At 40.3% G+C, this 24752-nt stretch overlaps 1 protein-coding gene across 16 annotated transcripts in view; it reads left to right on the top strand.

Annotated features, from left to right (window-relative positions):
- Positions 1–24752, top strand: part of NCKAP5 (NCK associated protein 5) — a 942960-nt gene that overhangs the window by 751750 nt on the left and 166458 nt on the right. For all 16 annotated transcript variants that reach the window (XM_073241351.1, XM_073241347.1, XM_073241344.1 and 13 more), the window contains 3 exons: positions 7067–7135; positions 15867–15905; positions 22863–22982. In XM_073241351.1, coding sequence (XP_073097452.1) covers positions 7067–7135; positions 15867–15905; positions 22863–22982 — 228 coding nt within the window. The remainder of the gene's footprint in view (positions 1–7066; positions 7136–15866; positions 15906–22862; positions 22983–24752) is intronic.

Raw genomic sequence — 24752 nt, 5'->3', positions numbered from 1 at the left:
TGTCAAGCACACCAGGTCATTCTGACAAACACTCAAGTTTGCAAACCACTGGTCTAAAGCCTCATCTAAGAATTTATATTCTGGAAGTACACAGAGGTTTCACTGTGGAAATGTTTTCTTTTTAACTCTTCAAAATGGAACCTGTGGATGGGTCCTGCATAACATGTTCCCAGTGCATGCGACCCTGAATTCCATGAGATGGGGATACCATTTTATTGGAATTTATGTCCCCAGTGCTTTGCTCAGGGACTGGACTCAGTTTTGTTTGTGGAGTGAAAGAGCAAGGGCAGGTTGGTGATGTGTGTGTGTGTGTGTATGGGCGTGCATGGGCCCATGTTTATTCCTGTGGTGGATGGGCAAAGCTACAATTTCCTGAAAATTTCTAGGATGAGAAAACTTGCTTCCAGGATACACAGCAACCCTAGGCATCTCCTGGGTATGAAGATCGTAGTTCTTAAATATAGTCAGTAAGAAACACCCTTCAGCCAACTGTCCCCCACTCAGCTACTGCAGTGACTGGGCAGGATAAGATGGATGAGCCACAAGCCCCAAAGTTTTATTTGATGATGATAAGGGGAAGGAGATTCAATATCCAGGCCCAGTTCTTGGTGTCCTTTGTACGCAGGCTTTCTGTCACTCTACTGGATTTGTACAGTTTGTACACTTGGGTGACATGCTTGGCAGCACTCCAATGCCCCACACCCTGACATGGTTTCTCCTGGTAACACAGACAGTTCAAAATAGAACAGACTACAGTGTAATCTGGGATATTTGGGGGAACTCTGTGTTTTGCTTGGAAGGCTGAATGTGAAGTTCCTTGGCCCATAGACTGAAGTCGTTAAGATGGCAGTATGGTCAATAAGACTGTTATTTAACTAGAGTGCAGCAGGACTCTGACTCAGGGTGGAAGTGTCAAGGTCATGAAGTATGAAGGAATGAGTCCATATTACTGGACACTAAAAAGAAGTGATCACTACATGTAGCACTTGGGCACCTGGACTGGATTCTGGACTAGGCAAGGGCATTAGAGGGATAATTGGTAAAATTTGAACAAGGTATTTAGAGTAGATTAGTTATAATGTCAAATGTAATTTCTTGAATTTGGTAACTATACAGTGATTATATATGGAAATGTGTTTTTTAGAAAATACACTTCACAGTATTAGTGGTAAAGGGATATCCTGTCTGCACCTTAATTTCAAATGTTTAAAAAAATTATCTCTGGTTTTGAATAGGTATGAAATGAATGACAAAGTAAGTGTGGTAAAAGGTAACCTTTGGGGAATCAAAGTAAAACATGTAGGAGATTTATTTGTAATGGTTTCAAAATATTTCTGTGCGTCAGAAGTTACTTTTAAATTTTAACTATATGCCCCTGTTTAAACATTTTAGGTTCTTCTGAGCCTGACCCCAAAAAATGAAGTAGAATTTAGAAAGGCCAATGAGGAAGTGAAGCACTTTCCAGGCTAGAGCAGCAGAACCAAAGGTACAACTGAGTAAGAACTGGACCTTCATGGAAGAAACAGGAGCTGGGCCTGACTTGAGAGATGCCATGTGCTCTCCAGGAGCAACTGTATAAGCTTGGATAGATGAGTGGGGACCAAGTACAAGGGGTGAAAAGCCTCCTGCAGCTGTTATTTTATGCAGAGGGCACTTTTTCTATGTAGACCTACTCTGCTTTTGTTGTGTGGAAAGGATGTTGTCTTTGTCCCTTCTGGCTGCTGTAATGAGATACCACAGAGTGGGCAGCTTGTAAACAACAGTTCTAGAGGCTAGAAAGTTGAAGATCAAGATATCAGCATGGTCCAGTTCTAGTAAGGCCTCTCTTCACGGTTCATAGCCAGCACCTTCTATCTGGGCCCTTACATGCTGAAAGATTCTAGCAAACTTTCAGAAGCCTCTTTTATAAAAAATCTAATCCCATTTATGAAGGCTCAACCCTCATAACCTAAGTACCTCCCAAAGTCCCCACCTCCTAATACCATCACATCAAGCATTAGGATTTCAGAATATGAATTTTGGGGGAACACAAACATTCAATCATAGCAGATATGCTAAGTAAATTTATAGTATAGAGAGATTTTAAACATAATAAGCACTTAGAGAATTAATGTAGAACAGCAGTTCAGAAGCATCAGTCATTTGTAAGCTCTGGCTGGCATATCTATTTAGACAGCATGACCCCCGAGAAACAAAGTTTCTTTTATATGTAAATATGAATTCAGGCCCATTCTCCCCAGTAAATCAAAGCAATATGAATTTCAGTTTTATAAAGACATTTGAGAAATTGAGAGATGAAAGAAGCAATGTATTTAGATCCCAGTAATTTGGAGTCTTGGTGAAACCATACTGAGCAGGGGATCTTGTAAACCAGGGACTAATCCAGCAAAAGCTTGCTGGTTGTTGTAGGAGACAAAGCTGTACTCAAAGACTGATGGTTACTTTTAATTTGAATGTTCTCACTATATCAATTAATACTGATAAATAACATTCCTATTTAAAGTAGAAAAGTGGTCTTTTCTGTAGTTACCAGTAATACCATCTACATTTTCTTTTTCCCTCTCAGTCCTTTCCCATCCCTGCCATACAAACAGTCACTGTTTCTTTAAATCACGTTTAATTAAGGTTTTTCTTCTTTTCTGTTTTTACACCTGTTATCCCATGTTGGTAGCAAGTATAGCCTGGATTTCTAATAAATGCAAATGGATTAAAGAAAATCATGAGTTCAAGATTATTTTAACTTCACTGGCATAATTATTAACATCTCCATTGTCCCCTGGGATGTGTAGGATTACATCAATTAAATTGGTCTCTGTAACTGAACACATTAACCATAAATGTGACTACTGTGTCTTCATCAGCACCCTTTAGGTATTTAATTTTCTTGCCTGTAATAGATTGTCAGAGCAGTAAATGTAAGGCAAGTAACATAAACTGTGTAATGATGGTAATTATCTGAATGGATCAATTGTAGTGTTATTGCAACATGATATTGTGGGGAGGAGTGAGGTATAGACATCCCATATAAATTCCCATTTTCAGCTTTATTTCCTTACACATTTTTTTCCAAGACATTTGAAGTGAAAACAGCATACACTGGCATTGCCATTCTCTCTTTTATCTCCTCTATTACTCTTTGTGCTGTTGCCTTACTGAAACCAGCAGACCCCACAAAAGCTAAATTTCTCCAAAGCAAGCAGTGACTTTATGTAATTGGAATTCCCTGTGGTTCATGGTATCCAAATATTTGAAGTGGACATCTCTTTGTAGATTGGCTAGTTTGTTCCCTTCATTTATTGCCTAAAGAACTATAAACCCACTTGTAAATCTTTATAAATGGCTTGATAAAAGTTACACAGCCTGGTATTGCCAGGTAAACAGCAGTGGGATGGAGCTGGACCTGGCACCCACGCCCCCACCTGGGCTGAGGGGGCACTGAGAGGCTGTGCCAGCTGCAGGCACAGAAGGCATTCACTGTGACAGGCCAAGGCAGTTCCTGAAGGAAACAGCAACTAGTCAGGAAAGGCTTTCACTCTTCTTTGGGTGGGGAATGAGGAGAAGAAACAGTCTAGAGATAACCAGTATTTTAAAAGTCCAAACAGATGACCAGCCTGTGAGTAGGACTGGGCTGTGTGGCAGATGTCTGTCCATGATAAGAATGGGAAAATATGGCAGGACCCCATCGGAGGAATAGGAGCATTAGAGGGGTTGCTGAAGCAAGGATTCGGGCCCAGAAGCATGAGGGTGGAGCCAACTATCAGAACTAACACAGGAAAAAGGAATGGGCAGGAATCCTGGAATTCCCACTGCCAGGTCAAGGTGATCTGACAGAGCGAGACCACTTCCAAACAACTTTCCTTGCAAGTTTCCTCAACTGTTGTGCTCCATCATCATTAGATCACTTCACCTGAGTTTCATTGTTAATTAAAGTAACAATCTGGCCTAAATCTGAAACTTTTCATGCATCTGCCAAAGAAGACATTGAAATCACCAGCAGCACAAATAAAAGTACACATAACCCACACCTTCTGCTTTACCAGAACACAGAACACTAGCACATCAAATCACCATAAGTGAAAAATATATACCGAATACACACAGACCTGTGGCTGCAACCTGCTGTCCCAGGGCAGGGGACGTGAGGAGAGCACTCCTCGTACTGATCACAGACGGGTACTGTGGTCTCCAGGGCTGGTAGGGAAGGGCTTGAATTTGTGGGAGGCCTGAGGTGGTTGCCTCAGAGAGGCAGTGTTTCTGGGGAGAAAAGAGCACAGAGAAAAGCAGAGGTGCCACTTAGAGGTGTGGTTGTGAAGGGGAAAAGGAAGAGGGAAGTTTCCAAGACGCCAAGTAATAAAGTAGAAATGTAAGACCAACTTCCCCAATCATCATCCATTAAAGAGGCTTGTGGGTAAAATTGCAATATTTCCAGAATCTCTCATTTGGCCTTAGTTCATTTCCATATCAATACGTGTTCCCAGGTGGTAGAAAGGAGTAGTCTATCTCCTGTCAACAGGGGGTCACAAGGGAGGTAGAGAGGTGAGCATGCGGGGACCAAGAGTGGGTTTATTTTTGGTGGGGGGGAGGTTCTGCCCAGCCAGGATGGGGAGAAATACGGGCCAACAGAAGTAGATGACTTCTTGTAAGCAGTAAATGGGTTTCTCCCACTATGTTTTTTCCTTTTGACTAATCTCAGCTTCAAAGGTTTATTTGCCCCAGGCTGGAAGCACATTTCCCCCCTGGAGTTACAAGGCTAAAACAAGGCCACGGGTAGAGTGGAAGAACAGCCCAAGAACTTAGTATGCTCTGAATGAAGCAAAGAACACAACTAGAGCATTGGTAGGAAAGAGGAGTGAGAGGAGGAAATTTGTTGAATGTGTAATAGGATGGAGTTAAGGGACATGATTCTAGCATGATTTGGATAGAAATAAAAAAGTAAGACAAAAAGGTGGAATAATGAACACTAGTACCTGGAGAAGGAGGACGGGAGTGGGGCAGAAAGGGCAGGAAACAAAGCTGGCTGATACACTGCTTAGTATGGCTTTGAATTTGGAATCATGTTGATGTTTTCCATATTTAAAAAATGAAATGCATAAGAAGAGCAGTAAATTTGAATACTGTCAGAAACAAATTAACTGAATTTCAAATGAATAGCATAACCACACTGAAGTGGGGAAGTGGAGGGAAGGAAGAACAAATCTAGCAACTTTTGAACACAGTATTTTCACTATATGCCGTCTAAAGAAAAAAAATTGCGAACTCTTCTTAGGACTGTTTGTAGTGTGACAATTTTGTACATTCTGTAGGGTTGAATAAATAAATATAAAAATCTTTGTTTCCTACAAAATAGCAGCATACTCACAGACTCCAAGAAGGGACTAGTGGTTACCTAAGAGGATGGGTGTGGGAGGGTAGTGGGGAGGGAGGGGGAAGGGGATTGTGGGGTATCATGATTGGTGCACATGGCATGTGTGGGGTCACGGGGAAGACAGTGTAGTTCAGAGAAGACAAATAGGCACTCTGTGGCATCTTACTACACTGACGGACAGTGACTGCAATGGGGTGTGGTTGGGGGGGACTCGATAATAAAGGTGAATGTAATCACCACATTGTTTTTCTTGTGAAACCTTCATAAGAGTATATATCAATGACACTGTAATAAACAAATTAATTAATTAATTGATTGATTGAAATAAAATCTTTGTTTCCTAGTGTCATTCCCCAACTAAAAAGAAGCAGGATTCCTTGGAGAAATGGCTGCCTTCAGGGATAGGACAAAGAAAGCAAAATGGACCTGGAACATGTCCCTTTGCCAAAAATAAACACTTTAAAAGATGACGGGAACATGTCAGAGAGACACAGCCTAAAGGATGTCCCTTCCCAGAGCTGCACAATTTGAGCGTCAAAATAAATGCTGGCAGTAATGACTTATAACCCTTTCAATAATATAAGAATCCACATATTCATACTGATAAATAAATAGGAAATCATGTTATACTATTCTTGCAAATCATCTGTAAGTTTGAAATTACTTCCAAATAGAAAATTATTTGGAAGCCTGAGGTGGTTGGCTCAGTCTGATGGGAAGAAACTATAAAGGAAAAATATGATGATCTTTGTACCACCTAAAAATCATACCATACTTTTGTTAAAAAAACAAAAACAAACAAAAAAATGGATTTAGAGCTCTCTATCCCCACTTTCAAGTGGCAAAGTGGGTTGCAGTGAAGGGGCAGGAGGAGCCGAGTGTGCCTGGGGGAGCGGGGTGGGCGGTCTCGGCCGCAGCTGTGGGGAAGGTGAACTGACGGTGTACAGGATTCAGGCTCAGCCATCAGTGCCTCAAGTGGATCACGTCCCCAAATAGGGAAGGCAGTTCTCATTGCCACTGGTTCATGCCCATTCTTAAACCTTATATGCTGATTCTGATTACCTTTTTTCCCATGTTATTCCACTAGTAACCTAGTAACCATATTCAACCTAGTTTCCTATGGTAACCTATCTGACCTTCAGATATGCACATGGCTCTGACTAGCAGGAAAGCAATGGTTTTAAAAGGAGTAGGGGAGGAATAAATTTCTCATTATAGTCTTATGTTTAAAAGTCATTGATTAGCAAGGAAAACAATATGTTAGTTTGCATTTGGAATTATGTTTTTGTGAATTTACCTGAGATTCTTTTCCATGGTCTAAATAAATATTGGGTTGTGAAACTGTGACAGGTCTTAATGAAGTGGGTTAAGGCATTTCTTGCATTTACATTTTCATAGAATGAAATAAACATTCTAATTATTTTACAGAACACTCACATCAGGTGTGATTTGATTTTCTACCTGTTCAGAATATCAAGTTTTGCATTTCTTTAAATGGGAATATATTTTCATGAACAAGTTGATAAGAAAGAAGTCATCCCTGAGATATTTATAATAGTACTTGGAGCAAACTTGTCACAGATTCTTCCAAAAGATTGTTTTGGATCCTGAGTAGATATATTTAGTAACTGTATTGAATAAGTTGTCGCATAACACAACATTTCATTGATTTGTTTGTATTATTTTTGTATCTTACTGCAGGCAGAAAATTCAGCACTGGCTCTGGAAAATGAAAATCAAAGGGAACAGTATGAGCGATGCCTTGATGAGGTAAGCAGAGTGGAGAGGTGCTATCTAGGATTCCCGTAGTTAGATGTTAATATATGTCTATTTCCAGCCTGCAGAGGTAACAGACATATATTAAGCATTGGCATTTTGTCCTTGAGAGGAAGGTGGTTAACAGGTGGATACTGAGAGTGAAGGTCACCCAGTTTCTGTAGTCCTCCCGCACCCCCACACCCCCGCCACCTTCTCTATTTCCTTATACAGGTATGGGTAAATTCCTTTTGGTTATTCTTTAACATTCTTGGGGTACTTGATACTAGGGTATGCTCCACTATATGATAAAGTCCTTCCAGTATTTAGGGGGATCCAGCAAGTGTGATCCCAGTCTATGAGCGAGAAAAGCCCTGTCAGGACACACTGCACCTCCAGTTGGATGCCATTTCTGAAAAAGCAAATCCTTGATAGAGTGGGTGGGGACTATGTTCACAGTTGGCAGCCAGAGGAAAAATCAGTAGATTGAGAACAAGCCAAGAAGAGAAAGGAAAGCAAGGAAGGAAACTGGAGCAGAATGGAAGAAGATGGGGCCACATGCATTAGTAAACCCAAGGAATAATATTTGATGATAATGAAGAGATGAAGGCAAAGATGGTGGGTGTTCCTGAGTCCCTGTGAGGCAAGGGGGAAACTGAAGTATGTGCAGGCCCCTTCTGCTCTTAGCCCTCCCCCTGGGGAGCAGACCTTTGGGGAGCACGCTGTCAGTCCACACTGTGTCATCTCTCCAGGACTGGCAGTGCACCGCACTGACAAGCTCTCATCTGGGACCGTGTTGGTGATTGGAGTTAATTTAATGAGATGACATTTTTAGTCATTTGCCCAATACCCTGGAAGTTGCACATATTGTTCTAGTAGATTCCGTTTGAGAGTTGTTATGATACAGCTGAAACAAATTTGAAGAAAATAGAAAAGTTACATTTAATCAGGTTCCATTACCTTACCAGAGGAAGCTACCAATATATCTTTAGTCATTGTCTCCTCACTAGCAGTTGGGAGAATGTTTTCCCCAAGAATCTTGATCTTTCTTACCTGATCTTTCTTACCCCTTCCTTCCCCCTGACACCCTAAGCACCCTCTCCCCTTTCCCAGTAGGCAATGTGTTATACTATATAAAGCACAGGCTCAAATCCCAGGTATGACATCCTCCACACTCCTGTATGCCTCTCTCCAGACTGGGAGTGGCGTCCCTCCTCGGAGTTCCAGTTGTGCCCAGTATTTCCTACACCAGTGATTCTTAAAATGGGATCCCTGGACCAGCAGTATCAGCTACTCCTGGGAACTTGTTGGACACGCCAATTCTCAGGCCTTACCCCAGACATTCAGGATCAGAGACTGTGGAAGTGAGCCCAGGAATCAGTTTGTCAGCAAGCCTCCACACAATGCCCTGCACCTGCAGTGTGGGGAATCACCGTCCTTATGGCACAGCCCACTTTGCATTGCAGTTACATGTGGTCAGAGAACCCTGCAAGTGTCCCTGGAAAACTATTTAATTGTTTACTATTTAACATTTTAGTTGTTTAGTAGGTCCAACCATATATATTAGTTATTCAAGCAGAATGGTGTTTGCAGTTCCTGCCCTGTTGGGACTTCAAAGACTCAGAATAACCTTTACGTGTCCAAAGTTAAAAGAGTAACTGAAGGAAGTTGGGAAAAACGGGGACTGATGACTCAGAGCCTAGTGAAGTCAGTTCAGCACTTCTCACCCCTGCTCCCCAGGCTCTTGGTCCAATCACAGTTTAAGGCAAGAGAGACCAAATAGATCCAAGGATGTTAAAAGGAACAAATATTGCCCTTGAGTCCTGTGTATTGATCAGCAACATTTCACTTTAACCTTCTCTGCAGAAATTTCCGATAAGACTTAATCTATATTCAGAAGTGAGATTTATGTGACTAGCACCACAGAAACTTCTTCCTTGTCACAGTTCTCTCACAAGCCATCCCTCCCCACCAGTTAAAAAGCTCACAGCATTTCTTTATGGAAAGGCATAGTCTATAGTCTGTCTTCCGTATGCTCCCTTATGCCTGCCTTCTGAATGTTTCATCAGAATGTGTCAGGCAAAACATAAGTTTTCACCCACAAACTCATTTCACATAAAGTTTTCTGCTGAAGACAAATTTTGGAGGGAGAGTCCCTCTGTTCTTAATTACAAAAATTAACTGTTGCTAGAGAGGTGATTTGCAAGAAAGAACCATCTCTGAGCAGTACAAACATTTTGTATTCATGAGTCCTGGCCCCTGATTACACATGCCAGTTGTTTTGTAACTAATTGCATGAGGGTAGACAATCCATTTCCATGCATTGTAAGAGAACACTCTCAAAGGGGTAGTTGAATGTAGTAATAATGCCAACTGGAAATTCTTTTCAAGGCTTTTTATACTAATTAGACAAACTAACAAGGTAAGGCCTCATGTAAGTTATTTCCTTGCTAGTGAGTTTCATAAAACATACACAGGTGGATGAGTTGTAAATTTTAAATGTTCTTCAATCCCTTTTGCACTGATTGTTATTTTCTGGGAAATGCACATATTGAGGATTTGGGGAAAACACTTGGGAGCTGGAAATTCCTTTGTGTGTTCTAATAAAAACATGTGTTTATTCAGTAGGCAGACCCACATCAATAGATACACACACATGGGCTTGCTAGGCATGTACATTGCACACCTCATCTCCCCTTGCCATATAAAGGCAAAACCAAAGACTAGTCTTGATTTTCTGTGGGGGATTGGAGGTTTTCATGTTTGTGTCTAGTTTCTTCATCTAGCTATTTGACAGGTTGGTGGCAAGAAGTAAATTCCTGCTTCTCCTCAGTATCACTGGCCACAGTTCCTTCAATACCAGCTTGTTCTTATGTAGAAAACTATAATGATGCATATAAAATAAGTAAAATACCATCTTTTTAGACCACTGCGTTGCATTTAGATGGATAGATGAATTCAATTGTGTCCTACAAACCTTTATAGGGTGTCAGCTGCACCCAGGCTCTGGAGCTCTGCTGCCAGTCTAGCAGGAGAAGCAAGAGGGAGGGTTAACCCCAGAGGAATGAAACTGGGAGGAAACTCACAGAGGACACAAGCTGCACTGGGGACCTGGAGAACATACAGCACAGCCACCACAGGCCAGGAGCAGTGCACAGGTGGGCAGTGAAGTGGGGGACCTGAAGGGGCATCTTAAGCAGATGGAGCCACGGCAGGTGACATCTGAGATCTAGGAAGGGTAGCCCATCTCACCTTCCCTGCACACTGGTCTCACCTGGGGAGCTTTACTTCTGGGCGGGGCCCCCCTTAAGAGAAGCACATGGGTATTAGAATTTTTTAAAGCACTCCAGGGGGTTATAATATTCAGCCAAGATTAAGAACCACTACCCTTAGGTTCTCTGAATGCTGTGCTTTAGAGAGCATTTCCAGAAAGCATCAGTGAGAGGACAGAAGCCCCACCAAACTTAGACATGATGATAGTAAAGCGATGGACCCATGTGGAAATTTGGGGTTGCTTCAATTCCTCAACAGTGTCTGAGCAACCAAAAAATAAACCCTGCCCCAGTGTTTCTCCAAGTGCGTTTCTGGGCCCTTTCTGCATCAGAAAGATTTATAGTGATTGCTAAAGATGCAGATTCTCAGACTTCACTAAGCCCTTCTCAAGCAGAATGAGGAGTGAGGAAATTGGAAATTTCACAAACTGCCCAGGCAAAGCTTTTGCACACAAAAGTTAATGGACCTGCCCTCCCATTCAGACCATCAGAGTTGGGCCAGAGTTCCTTATAGTTGGTGAGGGTGTCATATTTGAGTTCTTCTCCAACTTCTCTATGTTCTGCACTTCAGAATACAAGGGCAGAGGAAACTAGACCTTTAGATGTAATTCAGAAAAAGAATAAAACAGCAGAATTTCTTTTAAACCAAGGCAAAATGCAGAAGTAGGTTGTTAAGAACAGTCTGTACCTTTCTCTCAAATCCTCAAGGTCTCTGCCAAGATTGGATTATGGAATCATGATCAGACATTCTCATTGCCTGTCCCCCATCTGGGCCCTAGGTAATCTCTAAAATCAGTATCTTCATAGATGTAGGTGGAAGATGATCCTGCTTATGCCTCTCACATGCTTCAAAAATGCCCACTTCAGGGATGGCTCATGAAGTCAACAGATGATTGCTTCCTGTGTTTGCTCTAGACTAATCACCATGAGGCAGCACCTCAGTTCTGTTCACTATCATTTCCCCAAGATCCAGCACAATTTTTGGTTCATATTAGGTACTTACTGTATTTGTTGAATGACTAAATGAGTGAATACAGATTATCAACAGCAAATCAATTTCCAAATAAGTTTTACCTGGAATCCCACATATGTATTTAGATGAATTTCTCTCATCTCCAGTATTTTACAGAGTAAATAATGTAGGTGCTTAGTGATTTATATTTATGCACATAACACACACATTACACATGTCACTGCTGGCACGGGAACGCAGAGGGAGAAGTCAGGGCTGCAGAGTTGTCTGTTACTTGTTGCAAATAGTCTCTTTTTCTCAAGCCATTCTTTCTTAACTACTTACCCAAAAATACATTTATTCCTGAAATTCAAGTCACCAGATTCAGACTGAACATTTATGGCATGACTGCTTTATATCAGGTCCTGTCCAAGGTGGTCTCGCTGGTTATGTCCGTCAGGTCATGCATTTTTCACAGCTTTAGAGATAGAGACAGTCCCCCTGTGTTACTGATGTGAAAAGTCAGGCTGCTCCCCACCCTCATTCGTATCAGTATATAATTAACCCAGGTAGTATTTAGACCCAAGTCTTGTGATTCTGCCCCATTGCTCCTCCCACTTTCCCCCGCTTACGTCAGTGAAATAAACCAAGCACAGAAGCATAGAAAATTACTCCAAAGCACATTTCCCAAAACTTGTGCCTATTTCCACAAGGCTTTTAAATTACCCTGCTGACCTGACCTTTGGTTTTGCATGCAAAAATGATGAAAGCAGGACCACCAGGCTGGAGAACAGGACTATCAAAGAATGGTGCCTTTTGAGTTCCTCACTCTCCTACCCTCCACCCCAAACCTGGCTGTCTTCGAATGTGCCAAGAATTGGCTCTCTTTGGAAAAAAAACCTCCCAGGTGTGGCTTCTCATTTAGCCTCTACAGCCTTCTCATTTAGAAGTAACAGCTCTGCAGCCCTGACTTCTCCCTCTGCCTGCCCCTGCCAGGGGAGTGCACAGAGGAGTCATGGATGCTCGACTGGGAAGAAGAACAGACGTATGTGGGTAGATGAGCCAGATGTCAGGAGAGCTGGCTTGTCTGAGAGGCAAAGAGAGATGAACGTGGGCCCTCTCTTGGGCATCTCTGTCTTCCCAGCGGCCCTGCTTCTCCCCTAGAGGCCAGGTGGGAGTCTCCACAGAGAGCCTGAGGGAGGTTGCAAAACAAGCCAGAGACTGAAGGCCTGTCAGCTTTGCTTGGGTGTCTCAAATCCCCTAGACCCAGCCCAGCTGCTATTTTCCATTCTTCAGAAAGGAAAACTGTCAGGTGATGCTGGCAGTAGTTATTTGTTCTCATTAGCTGGGCCTGTGGGTGTGTGATTATTTGCGGTACGAATGCTAAGCGTGCAATGCTATGATGAGGGCAGGGTCCCATTCCACGGATTATCTTGTGGACCTATTAGAAGTTGCAGCACAAATTCCAAACAACTGGTCTACTGATGCTTTAGGGAAGCTTAGCTGTTAAAGGTGGGAAAGAGACCCAGGAAGCTGCCTTTGCAGACAGTGCCCAAAAAGGCACCTACACAAGCTGCCTGCTCTTCGGCAGAGAGCCCATGAGTCCCTCCGGGTGACAGAACCCCGTGTCTGTAGGTAAATAAATGATGCATCCATGTACCTTTGTTCAACTTTCAGGTAGAGCAAACAATTGTCCCAAGTACATGCCAGAAGGAACAGTGTCAGAGATAGAGCTGGAAAGCCTGCAGGACAACAGACTTGGATTACAAAGATATTTATTACAGTGTTTATTCCTGCAGGCTGTTACAGTTAGGATATTCATTTATGTCTCCGGTTAAATCATGTAGAGAGCTATTTTATGTGACGACTCTTCCACTGGCTTAAGTGGGGAAACAGCTTGGAGGAAGAAGAGAAAATAGTATTAGCGATTTTATGAAAATGTAACCCCAATCTTGAAATCCAAAAGAACTATATAAATCGTTTATAGTATGAATAAACTTCAGTACACTCTTTCTGATTCAGGCTGAATTAATAGTTCAATTCTTCTGTTTATTTTTTTTAATTTGCCAATAATAAAATAGATGATATATAGTTTGAACTTAAATTCTTAGAGACTTATGAATTGGAATGAATAGCTAAAACTGAAAGATTTTCAAAATTATGCTGTTGGTCAATTTGTGTGGGCTGAGTGATATTTAACACTGCTGTGATCATGGATAAATTAAGTGATAAAGGGAAACAGAAAGCACCAGTTAAGGAAAATATGATTTATGTTGGTCTAAGATTATTCTCAGGTATGTTTCTTTAACTTGGGTGAACTACAAAAAATAAAAATTAGAAAAAAACCCTAAAACTACTTTTTCTTCAAAACCATGTAAGTTTTGTTGTTTCAATGAAAACTTCAACGGTGGGCTTTTAATGAAAGGCCTTTATTAGTTAGTTTCAATGAAAGGTCTTTCTTTTGTACCTAATGTCAACAATGTAAATTTGGAAAGGATTCTGATAGAAAAAAAATTCCTCTTGTGCATACACCTGAACCAGTCAATTTTAGGTAATCTAATTCTAGTCATTTATAATGCCTCCTAATCACAAGTTGATGACAGCCTGTATTTTAATTTTCTCTGAGACTTACTGGTAGCCAGCTGTCATTAAGGATGTGCTATTTTGTCAATATTGAGTCAAGAAACAATTAAGCTCCTTGAAAACATTCTTACCATAATATGTTCCACTAGTCAGGGAAATGAGCACACATAGTTTAGCATCATGAAAAATAAGTTTTTTATCAGGAAAAAAAAGATGAAAGTGTGTTTCTCAGCCTTGCATTGTTCATTGAATGTGGGAATTACCAAGGTGATTGCATGCTTATCACTCTGTGTTATAACTGTGTTCTTGCCAACCTCCTACCAGCTATGCTCTGTTTGAAACCAAGGAAGACATCCTAGTCATTTAGCTATGCAAATATTCTGCAAATTCCTATTAAATATGTGAAGAAAGAAATGAATGAACATAAGTACCTTATATCTAGGATATTTAAATATTCTGACTTAGTCTTTAATGCCATCAGTTTTAGTTATCACACTAAATGTTTACAGTTTATGTATTGGCTAAAAATACCACATAATTCACCTGTCTACCTTAATTTTAATAGTAGCTATATGGGAATATAATTTAAAGGTTGTGGTAAAATTTGGTAAATGACGGTGAAGTATTTTTGAAATCTGCAAGTAAAAAGAAATCTTATTGCAAACACATATAGAAATGATGAATGGTTATCTGGGGAAAATGCCCTATTCTTTAAATACCAGGGACATGCTCCTGGTTTTACATGTAGCCCTTAGCTGGAATAGTGTCATGTGACCACTCCTAAGCCAATCACTGAAAAGGAATGGAATTGCCAGGATAAGCTTAGATTAATCAGATTCACCCTGTTGGGCTGAGAGGGCCCCGGCTTCCCCTGTTGTCTCATGCTGATTGATACATGAAAAGAAAATTAGGGTTCTGTTAATATAACATAAGAATTATATTTGGTTGTATATTTGAGGAAACTCAAAATAACAGTGGCTATTTTATTTCTCTATCACATAGAAGTTCAGAGATAGTGCAACATACTTGCATCATCAGGACCAGGTTCATCCTATTTTTCTGCCCAACATATACTTAACATAAGACTTTCATTGTCAAGGTGGCTGCTGAAGCTCCATCCATCATTTTTATATCCCAGACAGAAAAAGGAGGAGGAAGAAGGCTGAACCCCTTCTTAGAGACTTCCTATAAGTCCAAGAAAGTAGTTTACTTATAACTTATTGACCGGAAGTTTGTCACATAGCGACACTTAGCTAAAAGAGGGGCTGGGAAATGTAGTTGGATATGCCCAGACAAAAAATGAAATTAAATTTTAAAAAAAGGTTTGCTACTTGGAGGAAGAGGAAAATGGATATAGGAGTAAACAATTACCAGACTCTATTACAGGTAGCAAATACAAGAGGATGGCATAAACAAAGACATAGAGGAGGAAAGCAGAGCATGTAGGAAACAGTGAGGTATCCTTATTCTATACCATGCAGCCTATCCTATTGCAAGTAATGTTAAACAGTGAAGCAGTCACACAGCAAAAGAATGGGAAGGAGAGGCAAAAGGCATTATAAATCAGCGAAGTGTAGAAACTGTGTACAGATAATTAGGATCATGTTTTGTACTTTATCATTTTTTTAGCCTTCTTGGAGTACTTTACATATGAAAGGGTATTATTTTTCCAAATATGGAAATGTGAAAGTCAAGGTATGAATGATCTTTCCAGCCTAACTGTCTTAATTAGCAACAAGGTCACCTTTGGAAAAAGAAAAATATTACCTAGAAAGATAGGCTTATTATGAAAGAATCAGGTCCTCCATGTGTAGGGGAAAGAGGCAAATGAGGAACTAATTAGATACAGTAAGCTGTGGGAAACCTATTGGTAAATTAGAGTCTGTGCATATAAAGTCTCATTATTATAAATGGCAACTCTTTTCTTTATTTTTTAAAGGTAGCCAACCAAGTTGTTCAAGCTCTGCTCACTCAAAAGGTAGGTGACTTTCTGGCTTTATTATTTTCAAAGTACTTCTGTGAATAGATTGGAACTCATATTGTCAAACCAGAAAATTATGATTGATAGATGCAATACTCTTCTATTTATTCACTTAGGTTAAAATTGTGTGTGTTTTAGATGGCATATGAAGTAGCACCAGTGACCAATGGAATCAAAAAAATTCAAATTGTTGGTAAAGTAATAGAAAGACTTTTGAAGATGAAAGATTTCTGTGGACCCAGATGAGTAGCAAACCAGCTGTTTTTATTTAGTAAATGAAGACATTAAATAAGTTGATAGATTTCTCCAATTCCAATAAAATGAACAGTCTCTTGTGAACAGTATTAACAGAAGCCTAAAATTCAGCAAGAGATCTTTGTGGCTAGGGAAGTTATTTAATTTCTCTGGGTCTTAGTTCCTCTTCTGTAAAATTGGAATAACGCCCATGGAGTTCCTGGTGTGCCCAGCTTCTGTCTTGGCATTTCTGGGATGTGGTCACATCATGGTCCAGAATAACTGCTCTAGTTCCAGTCATTACATCCACATTTCAGCCTTCAGAAAGGAAGAAAATGATGAGAGTAAAGGGCGCACGCCAGCTGTTTTTTAAAAGAGACACCCAAAAGTTTTGAGATCACTCTACTTACATCTGTTTGAACAAACCTTAGTCACACAACCACACTAAGAAAACTGAAAATCAGGTCTTTTTTTAGGTATGTGTCCTTGTAAAAATTGATTGTCATATTATTGTGGAAGAAGGGGAGAAATAGATATTGAAGGGCAACTCACAATTTCTGTCACAACATATTTGAATGCCTTTTTCTTTTTTCAACAACTTGAATTTCTCAATTGCTTTTTCCTCCTGTTGGAAACTCTATCCCTATTTGATTACAAGCCTGAGGAATGAAGAGAGCACTATTACAGCTCTGTGTGTAACTGTCAAAAGACTTCTCATGCCTGTTTTTGTTGTGCTGCCGCAGGAAAGAGACAAGAAAACAGTCTGGTACAATATGAAGGAAAATGGGACCCTTACGGTCAGCCACAAAAAATAGCTACACAAAACCGAGTAATAACTAGTAAACAGATAAATCAACCTTGGTACAATTAAGCAGTAAGACACAGAAAGACATGCTACTACACCTTAGGGACACCAAGGGGCAGGCCAAGATGCCAGCACTTTCGGAGATTCCTAAAGAATATGTTCTGCAGGAACATGTGCCTCTCAGTTTTTATAGGGACTGTAAAACTGCTACAAGAAGACTAAAATTTCCTTCTAATTAAGACCCTGATATAGGAAATAAAGTGTACTTCAAATGCAGATGAGAAAACATTCTCAAGAAGGATGTAGCTGGCACAGAGTACTAACAGAAGTCTTGAGTGATTCATCCACGTCACACACACACACACACACACACACACACACACACACACAATCCTTGAGGTGAAGGTACAGTCATAACCATTGAGTTTTGGAATATATAATTTGTTATGACACGAAGGCAAATCTGCCATTGCTTCAGCTCCTCTCTGAGCCTCCAAAAAAGCATTTTTCTGGCATATCCTGAATTGGCCCAGACAAGCATCTTGAAGCAATAGAGTGTACTTCTCTTCCAGATACCAATAAAAAAAAATTATTTCCATACACTTACAAGTTTCTGTAAAATGTGCATATATTGTCTTAGTCATGTAATCAAACTTACTCAAAAACCTGTGGATTCCCTTAAGAGAACAGACTGTTCCTCCTTTAGATCAATAATGATAAAGCGACAATATTAAATCCAGCTCACTTCCATTTATGCCTCCAAATCATAGGTCCATGTCTGTGAGTGCAAGTGAGATAAATAATACTGGCTAAACTCATATTCCTGTCAGAAATGTATTTTATCTTCATCAAATCAATTACACTCACTGAAAATGTAACTCTCTTAGTTTCTTCAGTGTTTTGTCTTGCCCCTGACACCAAAGTTGAAAGAAGAGCATTTTCCCCTGTGGTTATGTTCTGACATATCAACATTCTCTGCCTTATCTGTATATTCTTTAGGATAACCAAATATTTCTATGGTGTTTTTTCTTCACTAACATGGAATAAGGCTCTTTTATGGGGGAAACCAGCAATACAACCATCCAGATAGAAGAGAACAGTTTGATAGCTTGTCCAAAGAACCCCAAACCCCTACAGATTCCCTTTGTAGAGGGGCAGTCAGGCCATCTGTGTCCACTGGCCTAGCAATGGCACATATGGTGTTGGTTCCCTGAAGAGGGTCTGTGTGTATTTGCTGTAGACTTACAGGGAGTCAGACCCATGCCCCCCTATTTTAAATACACTAAGTTATTTGGTTCTCAGTACAACCCTGTGAAAACTAAGAAAATAGTTTCCCCATGATTTCAAATGTTAGAAGTGGAAAAGCCCCATCCCTTTAACCTAGGGTTCTTATGCTTAGACCCCATGTTCTTATCCTTACCACCATTTGGCCCCCATGATCCCATTCAGTCACTTACTGTTTTTCCCCACTGTAGTTCAGCAGGCAGAGAAGCAGCTCCGGAAACCAGTAGATGGATTGCAATCCAATCATCACATATGAGCACAGGAAATAAAACAAAAGGGCAAGGTAGCCAGTGGATGTCTTAAAACTCTGGAAACTTTGCCAGTCCTTGCTAGCAAGAAGAGCATCTAGGATATGGAGTCCTGTGTATGAATTCAAAACTGATACTGTAAATTTGGAGTCAAGCTTTCTCAGAATAAGTCTTATTTGGATACTAGAATTTCACAGTTGCTAAGGACTTTAGCAAGCATTTAAACGTGAGATTGTCAACTAGCTTTGGTAATGGGCTCAATTCACTATAATTACATAAACTATGTAGCCATCACTCAGAATAAGAGTATTTTAATCTGAGTGCTGTTAGGATGAAGGCGTACAGTATCAGTTAGTCGCAGGACCCGCTACTTCCTAGTCACTACAGCTAGCCTGACTCAGTCACACATTTATGTAACCTGCCTTTGGGGTATTTGATGTTGAGACCCTTGGTTAATCTGAGATGTAACCAATCTTTTCCAGAAATGGCTTTTTCTTTTTACAAAAATCTTAGCATCCTTGGAAAGGAAAAAACGATGTATCAGTGACAGCCACAGAGAAGCAATGCGATAAGGAGAAATTGGTGGGTGTGGTGTCCATTAAGCTTCAGGGTAGGAACAGGGTGGCACTTGACAAGCCATCTCAGGAAGCAGCTGAGGCATACATTCTCTTGACTGTGCGGTTTTGTGCACTAGCTCAGTTCACAGATAAGGAGGCCTAACAAGAATGAGTTATTCCCTCCAGGTCATGTGTGTAATGAGGACCAGAGCCCAGGCCCCCTGACTCCCAAGCTAGTGTATTCCTGATACACACTGCCTCTGAAATTAGGTATGCCTCTGTCGTATCATTTTTACATGATAAAATCAGATTTAAATAGTTTTAAAAAATATTCCAGTGATATCAGTATATGGCCTGCTTCTAACAAATCAACTTAAATTTACTTCAGCAGGGAGCTGATAATGGTTTTCCTTAAAGCATAAAGTAACTGTACTCCATAGGTCCTATGTAGCAGTGAATCCAGAATCTTCTTTGGCCTAAGTGCAGGTGAAACCTACCAGGATTGCAGAGTGTGGGGGCCTCTTAGACTCATGTATCATATTGCTCAGTATATCTTGCCTACGTTTCAACTGCAATTCCTTCCTCTTTGCTTCCAATTCATGGTCATGTGCACACAGCAAGGAAAGCAGGTGTGGCTGTCACCTTGAACCCAAAACCACTATCCTTTCTTAAGTCGGATTAAATGTAGTCAAGCTGTGGACATTATTCTCCCCCACCCCTGATAAAATTATATATCATGGCCCTTCTTTCATTTCAGAAAATGCAACCCTGTATTTTCAGTGGGGTCTTCCTCCTGAGGCCTCAGACACTGTAGGGAGTCATAGAAAAAGAAGGGTATGAGAGAGGACGGATGGCCCAGCCTCTGCTGTGAGTCCTGACTCCCAGTGCTGGCATCTGAGCAGAGGAGAGTTTCGTTGTCGATAATGCCTTCCTTGGGGAGGACAGTCTAGGTCTTGCTTCTGTAACTGGCAAGAGCAGAATAGTGGCTTTTGGCCCCACTAAATGGGTCATGTGCTCCTTTTGTCAGTGAGTTCCCAGTGTGAACACAAGAATGCAAAGACAGCTGGCTGCCTGCCTGCCTTTGCCCAGGTCTTGCTGTAGCAGTCACAGAAATTCTTATTTTTCTCTCTCTTTCCTCCTGCCCAGTCAGGTTCCATGTGTGCATATAGGCACACATGCCTGGCTTTCATTATGGTTTCTTGGGATGATAGCTGTCTGGCATCATTTCCCATCCACAACTTGACTAAAGAGAACAAGAATATTAAAAGAACACAGGCAACTCCTTTATGTCTATAAAACTTCAGTCCAGCTCAATTCTGTTTGTGACTGTGAGACCAGTGTCACAGTCCTAAAGCCTTCCATTTCCCCCTCTGCTGTGTGCTGAGCTAGATGAGCCACGAGTGATCAACAATTCTCAAAGTCAATAAATTGTCTTCCTGCTAATGACCGATTACTGCCTTAAGTGATAGTAATGGCCATTGAAACTTGGACTCCTGTACAGAATCTCTCTATAGACTATATGGTTTGTTTCTTTTGTTCTTTTTTTTTTAACCTATCAGAAGAACTCTCAAGTTATTCTGTTTTGCTAACAATTGCTGATGCTATTCCTTACAGGCCTCCTTTCTTCTTGCAAATCCATGCTTGTCTGCTTCTGTTTCCATATCACTACCTGCAAATGAGAATGATTGTGTTTTCCCACCCAGTAGATACTATTAATATTTATTTGCCTCACAGTCAAATTTTATTAATTACTTAATTAGCAATAGTGAAAACAATTAGTGTTTGGGAGCAGGGAGTGTTATACATGTGCTAAGAACAAAAATTAGTGTAAGTGAGACACAGAGGTTGAATTCTAAACAAAGAAAATAAATTTAGCCTTTTAATTTGAGCAGTGCATATGCTCCCAACCTGGCCTCTGCCCAATGGCATCTGTGTTCCTACATGCACACACATACACTCCTGCCCACCTTTGACAGTTACTGCCCTCCGAGATCTTGGACCCAGGTGCTTCATTCTGAACATGACATTTCTTTTCCATGCATTTGCAGGCAGCAATCAGGTAGAAACATCCTGTGTACAAGCTTCATGCCTTTAACTAAAGATACGAGGACAGTGTAACCTGTGCAGTGAGTCATACCCTGGCCTGTGTCTTTGCCCCTGGAAATAGAATTAACAAGGCTGAACATGAGGATGTATGCTCAGGGAAAGCCTCAGAAGCCAGACTGCTCCATCTTCATGCTTAGGTTGACACAAGGTTATGGAACAGGCCCACTCACCTCTGTAACTCCTGTGTAGGGCTGGGGATCGGAGCTGTCGATTGCTGCTCTGTTGTGCTTTCAGAGCCATAAGTGAGACCTGTAGCTGCCCTATATTGGAATACTTAGATCTATAAACAAGAAGTGTTGAGAAGCTTAAATTCTCTCACACTATCACAGGAGACTAGAATTTGTCATCATAATGCCCTGTAACAAAATAATTGCACATGTTTATTCTCCTACTGTATGTGATGCTCTGCTAGGTGATGAAATAAACAAGTATAACAATACTATGCTTGTGCTGTTGTTTATCTGAGCACCTTCTTGGCTTGTCATTTGAGGAATGTGTCATCTGATTGACAAGATAAGTCTAGAGCATGGAAGATAAAATCAATACAAAGTATGTATATTAAATGTCATATGGGAGGTGTTGAGGTCTTACTGGAGTTTTAGAAGTGGGAGCAGTCTTTGGGGGATGCCAGATAAAAGTGTCAGAGAGGAGATAGAATTTGAATTGGACTTCAATCAGAGAGCCAAACTTGAACTGGAAGAAGTTGATGGGTAAGAAGGGAAAGTGGAGGTGGGAGGGGAGCCTAGACCTTTCGAGAAAACAGAGCAGATCCTTCTTCACATACTAAGAACAGAATAAGACTTTTTTTGAAAATCAGAATATAGTGAAAGATAAAATTTGAAATGTAAGAAAGGGTCAGCTTTTAAAGAACCTTGAATTGGGGCTTTATTCTCCTTTGTCTTTCTTGAACCCCATCAAAGAGGGTGTAGACATTTAAGTACTACAGGTTCCTTTATCACAAGTTAGCTCGGAAGGCAGTTCCTTGGTGGGATTCCAGAGAAATCCTATGTTGTAGCTTCCCTCATGAGAGTTAGGGAAAGATCTCTGTGGTGTTTGAACCATTCCAAAGAACTGCTCCACAAAGGATTCCAGGGTACAATCACTCTTCTTCTCCCCCAGCACTATGACCGAAACATCCCAAAAGGGTATGGGAATCCACTAGGTCAGAGGATGGACAAGTTTCAAGTAGCCTGTGAAAGCCTTCATTTCAGAGTCGCTTCTCTCCTGCTAAATGCGTCACTGACCCTATTAGCCAGTGTTGAAAATTTCAACTTGTTTCCACAAATGACAACAAAAGTCTCCATCAAAAGTGATAGTTTCTTTATTTCATCAAATCTCTATTCACCGCAAAAACATTATTGTCCTTGTGGTTTGTGCTTTATGATTGCTTTTACAAAGTCAGTGAAAAGGTAAAAAAAAATAGATGGAAACTTATATTGACTTTATATCACTAACATTTATCATATTCAAAAATAGCATGCTAGATTAATGCATTTCTGATTTTAAGGTGCGTTTTTGTTTAATTGGTCTTCTATGCACATAATAATTCTACCAGACATTGGGCTGTGGAAGAAAACACTGTATGTGACTTAATTTCTGGGGGGATTTGCAGAATAAAAATACTACTTTTTGTGAATGTGTCTGAAGTATCAAATAAAATATGGTTATATATGCAAATGTGTATTTCAGTTATAGACTTTTCCCCATGTTTTTGTTGTAGGATCTAAGGGAGGAATGTTTAAAGTTGAAAACAAGAGTGTTTGATTTAGAACAACAGAATCGAACATTAAGTATCCTGTTCCAACAGCGAGTCAGACCAACTTCTGATCTGCTCCTCCAGGTAAGTGTTCATGTGGAAAACAATCTTTGCTACTGAACTCTATTGACAGAAGTTATGCAAGTTCAAAAGTTACCAGTAACCTCTCTGGAGAAGGAATAATGCTTCAGAACCCCAGTTCTACCCCTTTCAAGGAATGTCATTAAAATTGAACATCTCTTAAATCTCTGACTTTTAAAAGCTATGTTTAGATAAAGAAATGCATCAACAAATAATGAACAGGTGAAATGGATAATCAGAAGGGATCCTCTAGTAAACTAACTGAAACTGTGGGATGGAGTCAGGAAATAATCAATTGCTTTGCAGACCACTATTAGTAATCATGCATTTCCATGACAAGAAAGGAAGGGTTTCATGTGTTGCTGAAGAACATTTCTTTATTTCAAACTCTGTAATTAAATATACAGCTTGGATTTGCTTTTCTTTCATATCTCTTGAAGTGTTCCTCCTCACAACACAATTCTTATTTTCTGCCTCAGTGTTTTATAGGTCCTCTTTGTCTAATTACTCTCACCAAACTCTTTCTTTACTTGCCTTCATAACATGCAAAGTCATGGAAAGTCCAACTGTTTGAATCATTTTGAAACTCTTCCTGACAAAGCACTAGAGAATATATCTGACCTCAGGGTGAATCTGGAAGAGAAGCTGAAGGGCTGATCTTTGCTGTTTGCTATCCTATTAATGTGTATATTTGCTCACTCAAGCCTCACTGAGCCTTGCTCTGAGCCCGTTGGAACCTAAGCTGGCAAAGACTATGTGAGGTCTCAAGGGACATCATACAGTATTTATCGGATGGTCCCCGGCTACCTGGCCTGACTGGCTGAGAGAAAGGGAGAAGAAGGAGGTCTCCTCTGCACTGCACTGTCCAGCACTATAACTGCTAGCCATGTGGCATTATTGAAATTTAAAATTTAAATTAAATTAAAATTAAGTTCTTGCATCAAATTAGCTATAGGTGATGTACTGAAAACCCACATATGGCCAGCAGCTACCATGTTGGACAGTGCCTATATAAGAACATTTCCATCACCACAGAAAATTCTACAGTACAGTGCTTTTCCAGATGGTTGAAACAATGTTGCTAATTCACCCTCTGAACTTTGGCATAAACATCTTTCCCTGATTCCTCAGAGAAATAATGAGAAATCACAGTTCATTTCAGAGAAAGATGTTTGGTAAGCCAAACAGCAAAATGTAATTTCCCCCCAAATTAAAATAAAACAGCTCTCTGAATTGTAAAATAGATCTCATCTCTTAAATTAATTTCCTCTCTGCTTTATCTGTTAGAGCATAATTCATAGTTTATGACTCAAAATTGTGTGGAAAAAAATTGTCTTATCTCTATTCTTTTTCCTGGTTCTCTACCACCACAAATGTTTGTCAAATAATCTTGCATCTGTAAAAATTGTATGTCTTTTGCTTTCTCATATCAAGATCCAGTATTATAATTACTTTTAACAGCTATTGCACATCCATGAATTTTCCCATTTTGTCTGTTTCAACTTGAGGATTTTCTGAAACAACATCTAAGGGTCTCCAGTTCCTGTTTGTGAATCATGATGGTTTATTACCACAGTAAACATGTGCACCATGGGTATTTAAACTTTTTTACTGGCTGTCACAAATTTCTTAAAGCCATATCCAAACGGTATGTATGGTAACAATAGAACTCAGCATTTATTCATAGGGTGTTTCAGCCAGCATACTTCATGATCCTCCCCAGACAGTCCTCACCTCTAGGACCCATTCTAATTTAAATGACCGATGGGCTGT

The sequence above is a fragment of the Manis javanica genome, chromosome 7 (assembly GCF_040802235.1).
Source record: "Manis javanica isolate MJ-LG chromosome 7, MJ_LKY, whole genome shotgun sequence".
Classification (NCBI taxonomy): domain Eukaryota; kingdom Metazoa; phylum Chordata; class Mammalia; order Pholidota; family Manidae; genus Manis; species Manis javanica.
This window is presented reverse-complemented; position numbering and strand designations above follow the sequence as displayed.